At 46.0% G+C, this 6,773-nt stretch overlaps 1 protein-coding gene across 2 annotated transcripts; it reads right to left on the bottom strand.

Annotated features, from left to right (window-relative positions):
- Positions 1 to 2,418: 2,418 nt before the first annotated feature.
- On the bottom strand, positions 2,419 to 6,451 carry LOC111849238 (transmembrane emp24 domain-containing protein 1-like). Of its 2 annotated transcripts, XM_023821957.2 has the most exons (5): positions 6,347 to 6,444; positions 6,131 to 6,243; positions 3,981 to 4,078; positions 3,443 to 3,629; positions 2,419 to 3,355 (listed from the first exon to the last, which is right to left on the bottom strand). In XM_023821957.2, the coding sequence occupies exons 2-5, from the start codon at positions 6,185 to 6,187 to the stop codon at positions 3,137 to 3,139; spliced, it is 561 nt and encodes a 186-aa protein (XP_023677725.1). In that variant the 5' UTR covers positions 6,188 to 6,243; positions 6,347 to 6,444; the 3' UTR covers positions 2,419 to 3,136. The 2 variants fall into 2 exon arrangements, with proteins under 2 accessions (XP_023677725.1, XP_023677724.1); XM_023821956.2 differs by having other exon boundaries at positions 6,131 to 6,451.
- Between the last annotated feature and the right edge of the window lie 322 nt (positions 6,452 to 6,773).

Genomic DNA, 6,773 nt, shown 5'->3' with positions numbered 1-6,773 from the left:
GGCACAGCCTTTGCTACCTGGTGTCCTGGCAACCATCTTGAGATGACTTCTGATTGGTCTGATCACTTTCTCTTTTCCACCGTTGTGACAGTGATTGGGTGGTGGGTGAGATTTGCTGAAAGTGGTGGTGAATATCCTAGGTTCAGGGTGCCCTCATTTCTTGCTGCAGGGGGGTATCTATCCCCCCCCCCCTTTCCTTCACAAAAGCATCACCAACCTCTTGTGATTATAGCAGTCTTTCCAGCCAATCACGGGTCCTTCTATACTGTAGTTATGGGTGAGAAATGACGGTTGATTACACTTTCTGTGGGATAAAATCAGGAAGTGATTGACAGTGTGGGATAACCCCCCCCCCCCTCCCCTATATAGGTTTTCTTGAAGCCACCTTTCTCCCACCTCTGCACATTCTGCAGAACTGGCAGTGATATCAATTACAGCAGCAACGTTGGTTCCTTTAAATAGGAGTTGTCGTAGGAGATCGTCACGAATAACCAGAGGAGCCATTTGGTTTTTATTCACCGTCCTTTGATGTTTTCTTTGACATACGAATATTGGGGAAAAAAAAAATTGGAGATTAAATTGCGTGTCGTTATGGATGACCAATATTGCATGCATAATGGTGTCACATAAGCACAGAACCCAGAAATATTTGTTGCAACTTTTAGTACTGAAACGCCGTAAGACATGGTATATCACAGGTTAAACAAAAAGGGGTTGGACCACTCCAGACAACACATTACATTCAGGGCCAAAGTATAGCCCGTTCTTCACCGATCAAGGGTGTCATTGGATCACGTGAGATTGAATGCTTGGGAGGTAAAGAGCAAGGCTTTGTCAGGTTAGTCTGATGAACTTTGCTCCCGCAGTGATCTCTGACCTGCACTGTGATGAATACAGAAGAGGTCTTTGGGTTTGTGTTCATGGAACCGCTGAAGGCCTGTTCCCAAAATGTGTGGATCTGACCCTACCCCACTGTGCAGTGATTAAACTCACCCTCACGGGCCGCCTGCATCCATGACGTGCTGGGTTTGCATTTCAGTCTTTGTCCTTTCATCACTCTGAACAGGCGCCCAGGTCCTCGGAACCAGTGGTGAACAGACCGACCCAGGATATTGGTGGGACACACCTCATAACAATGTTAGAGTTGTTAAATGAAGGAAATACGACCGGATTTCAGAGGTGCCACGACTACAGCAGCCAAAAACATGCAAAGATTTCTAGAAGAAGACAGATTTGGTTTCCTTCTATACCAGGATTCAAAAATACACGTCACTGGATGCACCAAACTGTATTGAAGTGATAATCACTGGAAAGTACTTTAAAAGAATTTTTAACAATATACAGATTCATGATTTAAATAACTATGAAATGGCCCAAGATATGAATCGTTATATACAAATGTGTATGATTATTATTATTATTATTTTTTTTACATATTAGATCTCTTAGTTGTCATCAATATGTTGTCATATGGACTGGTGTAAATTTATATTTCCAATAATCAAGAGCATTGCTCTGCATTTTGCACATTAAATGGCATGTAAATAGTCAGCATTGGCATCTTGGGTGGAGTTGGGTCTGTTCTCATGTTTATCTGGAGTGGCGCTGGTCTGAAACAATCGCTGGCACCCAAGGGGCGACTTTCTGTGCATCAATGTCTACTGATCATCGGAAACTCAGGGGAGTTGAAGCTGCTTCCTAGCATCTGGACCATATGACCAAACCGCAAAAGAACTCTCTCGGGCCCAGATATTAACATAAATCAGGTGTCTAATGAACAGAAGGCAATTCTGCTCAGAAGTAGTAGATTTGATATTTATGTGTGTGCTGTGAAAATGAAACTCTCATGGGAATGATTAAAATGTTAATACTTGAAGCAATTTCAGTTTCCTGGTTTAAAAAGAAAAACCCCAACCACTATAATACCACCCCTGGGATTTACTTAATATTTCCTTTGCTAACTGCCATTTATAATCTTGGTTAGTCGAAATAGTGTCCCTACCCAGGAAAGAATTGCCCTTCAGGAGGAAATTTATCTGGGGGGAAAAAAAATAAAGAATCAGTAGCTGTGAAGGAAATCTGGTTTTGTTGCCATACCGCACTATGATTCCTACACTATACTCCCTTCGGGCCCAACCAACAAATGCAGAATACAAACCTATTTATGGTGACAATCAATTATTTTTTGATGGTTGTAGATTCTTAGTAATATACCACTTTTAAAACTTGTGGCCCCTGCTTTTCCAGCAGGTTTCCTACCCTTTTCCTGTACAAATTAAGTGCTGGGTCCTATATAACAAGTCATATAAGAACGTAAGCTCAGCACGTACCCGCCATTAACTGCCAAAAAACCCAGACAACCGTCTCCCTGGGAGGTTTTATAAACTACATCCAAGTTAAAATAAACTTGAGGCTGAATTTATTTTTCTACTAAAACTTTATTAAATCATGGAAAGTCACACCTTTAGTATCACATACATCCAAAACACACACACTTGTGCAGATAATCACAGAATTGGGTCCTTACATATAGTAAACACATGATTTAAAAAGTACCTCTCATCTCCACATATAACTCTGTAATTTCTAAAAATAAAGGTGAAAGTTGAAAACTCTGTCTTCATTAGGGACAAGATCAGCTCCAAGGGACTTAAAAAAAAAAAGCAAAAATCTTCTAAGAATATGACGATGACCGCGGGCCTGAGGAGGCGGGAAATAGAACTGTCAACCAATGAAGGATCGCTGATGAAAGAAATGTAAACATGGTGATTATTCCCATTGGCTGGATATGTGTCCAGGGACGGGATGATAGGAGGGATTTACAGAGAAGCACACTGGGAAGATTTCCAGAGACTGGCCGATGCAGACAGGTGCGGCTGAGAGACCGGACGCTAGTCGCTAAACTATCACCGCAGTGTAGTAGCGAACGTGGCGGCGAGGAGAGTCACAGCTCCCGGGGATGTTTATGCCTCAGATTTAACTGGAAGGTCTCCACCAATGAGAGGAAAGAGAAGTGGCGAGTCTCATACCTCACTTCCTCCCTAGTGCTCGCCCATCTTTCTGAATGACAGTTCCCGTCTCCTACCCAAAGTCCCACTTCTGGTGGGTGGCTGTGGCGAAGGTGAGGGGGGCGGGGCTACGTGCGCACCCTCCTCTTGTCGTCAAAGAGGCGCCGTACCGTGTAGACCTGGGTGAAGGCCACGCCTAGGAGGACCAGCATGTTCACGCAGGACCAGAAGGAAACGCGCCATAGATTGTCTTCCAGTAGATTGCGGTCACGTGCCTCAAACATGCGCAGAGACATCTGCATCTGCCGGCTGCGCTCCAGGCGACGGTGAACCGAGTCTATTGAATCCTGGGGGGGGGAGGGGGCAGTATGAGATTAATCAGGAAGAGGGGTTAAGAGATTCAAAGTTGGTGGGGGGCTTGGCGTCCTTCTCACCCTGATGTCCTCCAGCTTGTACTCCAGCAGACTCTCGGGTTCCGCTATGTCCGCCCAGTCGTCCTCCCCTCCTGCGTCCCCCCCCGGCCCCTCCAGGATCACCTCAAAGAACACCATCTTCTCCGAGAACCTGCTGAAGCTGTTGTCGAAGCAGATCCTATAATCTCCCTCCTCTGTGGGCTCCACCCTGTCATAAGGTCACCATCACAGAAGCAGAGGGGAGAGGACAATAACAGAGGGTGAACACGAGAGAGAGAGAGAGAGAGAGACCACTCCATTAGCAATAAGTGAGCCAATGAGAAGAGAGAGTAAATTACAGCTACACACCAGTCAACCAATTAGAAAAGACAGTAACAGAATTTAAAGGAAGACTGAAAGAGAGTCACTAAGATTCAAAATGGTGGATGGATTGAGGGGGACGGGAGACTGGCAGACAGTCATTCATGACCGTATAACATTCACCAGCCTTCTCATTAGATAAGCAAACTCATGGAGGACCACGTGCTGGAGATTGTGCTGGGGAGGAGTTCCCACTCACGTGTGGATCCCATCCGACTTGCGGAACTCTGAGGTCAGCTGGTACCCGATGGGGGAGATGATGGTGAAGTCAACATCCATACCTGCCCCTGCGATCACCTGGGCATCAAGGAACAGGTACATCCAGATGAAGAGGTCTCTCAGAGAGAGGAAAAACAGATAAATGCCAAAGACTATGATGTAATATACAACAGTTATGGATTTTTAGGAAGGCAGCTGAAAAGTTTCTAGGTTTTTTCACTTGTGGTTTTCAGGTATGCAAAAATCCAGTGGTGCCAGTTTGAATATTCAAACTTTCAGGCATGATTTTATCATCATTGCTGAGAGCACACTGCACACATGCAAGGCACCACTCTCACGCCCAGCCGCTAGGTCACCTAACACGGCCAGCGTCTGTACAGAAGGGTAACAGACAGCGGCATACGGGTAGGATAGAGGGGATGGTGGGGGGGGGTCGTGTACAAGGGGTAAGCGGGACCAAATTAGAGCCTTACCTCACAGTCTCTGGGGCAGAATGGAGGGGCACCATACCACCATTTCCACAAAGTGTGAAATCACAGCACAGCTTTTCTCTCTGCCCCCATTTCCACTGGGGGGCAGGGGGAGTGTTTACACTATAGGGGTAACATGACATGCCAGCAACGCAACACCAGGCTTCAACCTTATATAGCAGAGTCATGACAGAGTCGGTACAGGAGACTCCTGCATCAAACAAGGCCGTCCGCAGCACTCTACAAACCCACTCTCCACAGCCATGGTCTGGATATGCCATCCAGAACCAGGCAAGACCGGCACAAAGGAGCTGCTTCCGCTTATGTGTCTTAAGGTGAGGCATTGTGGGTGTGGCTTCACATTCACTGGGCGGGGCCTGTGAGGGAAGACCCGCCTCCCACACAGATCCTACGTCTGAGGGGAGCTTGAGCACATAAACCAGGCCTTGGGTACAATGAACACTGTTTTAAACATAAACCTAAAGGTGTCGGTCCCTAAATTTACACCACAGAACTTATCTCCCTGAAATGTATCTATATTCCTTAGGCCACCCCCATGACCAGGATCAAAAGGCAGGTGTTCTGACGAGTTGAGCTACCTATCGAGCCTTGCTGCGCATGTGCAGTTCCACCGTCTTGAGATTAGGGTTAGGTTTTAGGGGTTAGGGTGAGGGTTTTAGGTGATTTTTTGGGGGGTTAGGGTTAGGGCTATCGATTAGCACTACGGTAGCCTAACTCCACAAAGTTGCTCAACTCGTCAGAACACCGGCTAGACAGCCTTACTGCAAGACACCACAGGCTCGCCTAGTCCCGTTAACACACACCACCAGCATGCGTACATGCAACTGATGTCAAAACATATAGTACAGTTTATTCAGGTGATTTTGTAAGCGTAGCCACGTGCGTTTTATCCTACTTCTTTATCTGTAATTTGACAAATAAATAGAAAAACCTTCCAACATTACACGTGCCTTCACATATGAAGCACATTTTCTCTCTACCACAAAATATTGATGATGCTGGCACAATATGCAAAGCCCGATCCACAAACAAACCGAGTGCTTAAAAAAGAAATTGGAGGACACTGTTCTTGTTTTAGGTCGACGGATCGAGAAAAAAATGTTTATATACAAGGGAGGAAAACGGGAACAAGACGCAAAACAGAGGCGAACCTGCACCGAAACAAAATCATTTAAAGTGTAAACATCACATACTAGTCGCCCGGACATAAATACTGTTAGTGTCGTATCACACTAGTAACCTATGGCGCTACTACTTGAACCGGATTAGATTACCAGTGTAAGAGGAGGAGCTATATTATTTTGCGGTTACTGTCGTGGCAATTTCATATTCGTGGTAACTTGAAAAAAATATATAATTTCAACAAGGAAGTATTACCTCCACTCCTACACAGACACGACACGCCGCTTCTAAAAATGTCTCAATTAAAACGTAATCACATCCGCTACCGTTTATCTAGGTAACATGCACTGTCAGCGCGTGCAAGGAGAAATGTTCTGCAATGTAACGTGCTTTCTCCCCCCCCCACAAAAAAAATCAGATTGATCATCCACGCATTCCCCTGCAGAGCATGCTTTCCACCCGTTTCTGAGCAATGCAGGACATTACGGCCAGCCACGTACAAACATGACAGTTTCACCTGATACTCCACTTCCATGGAGCCGTTCTTCGAGGCTGTTTGGTAGAAACACTCCATTTTCCCAGCGGGCAGGAGAAAGGTGAGTTCGGTGTCCTGATTCTGTCCAAAAGCCCCTATCAAATCCAAACACTGACTCAGGACTACGGTTAAAAATAATCCAGCAGGGCTTGAAATCACGCTCCTTCGGCGGGTTCCCATATCTGCACCCCTGTTTACCTAAATCCGATTAAACAGTGCCAGGGTGCTGCCAGGACGCACTGTCACTACACCGCTACCTACCACCTAGGCCAGCAACTTCCTTAATCTCTTTTTTTCGGGTGATTTTACTCGTACGAACTTTCAGAGCACGCAATTGGCTGGAGCGCTGTATGATTGAGGTCTATCTGTGCCAATCAAGTGGAACGCACGTCCGCTTGACCAATGATGCGCGAGGGACGTGCCTGATGACGGTGGTGGGCGTGGCGTGACGCCCTGAGAGGCGATAAACACTTAGAGGTGTTTGCTGAGTGGTAAGGGCCCTTAGGCAGGTAATCCGATGTTTAATCTTTCATTGCTGTGAAATGTACTGCATAGTGGAAATTGCGACACATTTAACAACACAGCCTGGTACAGGTTCCAGTCTCCCCCTTCCATCAGTTCATCT

The sequence above is a fragment of the Paramormyrops kingsleyae genome, chromosome 22, assembly GCF_048594095.1.
Source record: "Paramormyrops kingsleyae isolate MSU_618 chromosome 22, PKINGS_0.4, whole genome shotgun sequence".
Taxonomy (NCBI): domain Eukaryota; kingdom Metazoa; phylum Chordata; class Actinopteri; order Osteoglossiformes; family Mormyridae; genus Paramormyrops; species Paramormyrops kingsleyae.
The sequence above is the reverse complement of the archived record's forward strand: the minus strand, read 5'-3'. Positions and strand labels throughout refer to the sequence as shown.

What these genes read in the sequence shown, in the direction of transcription:
- LOC111849238 (XM_023821956.2), bottom strand. Translation starts at nt 6,328, where the DNA reads ATGGGAACCCGCCGAAGGAGCGTGATTTCAAGCCCTGCTGGATTATTT. An exon ending in CCATGGAAGTGGAGTATCAG is followed by an intron (nt 4,079 to 6,130) that starts GTGAAACTGTCA and finishes CTTGATGCCCAG; the next exon opens with GTGATCGCAGGGGCAGGTAT. An exon ending in ACAAGCTGGAGGACATCAGG is followed by an intron (nt 3,356 to 3,442) that starts GTGAGAAGGACG and finishes TCCCCCCCCCAG; the next exon opens with GATTCAATAGACTCGGTTCA.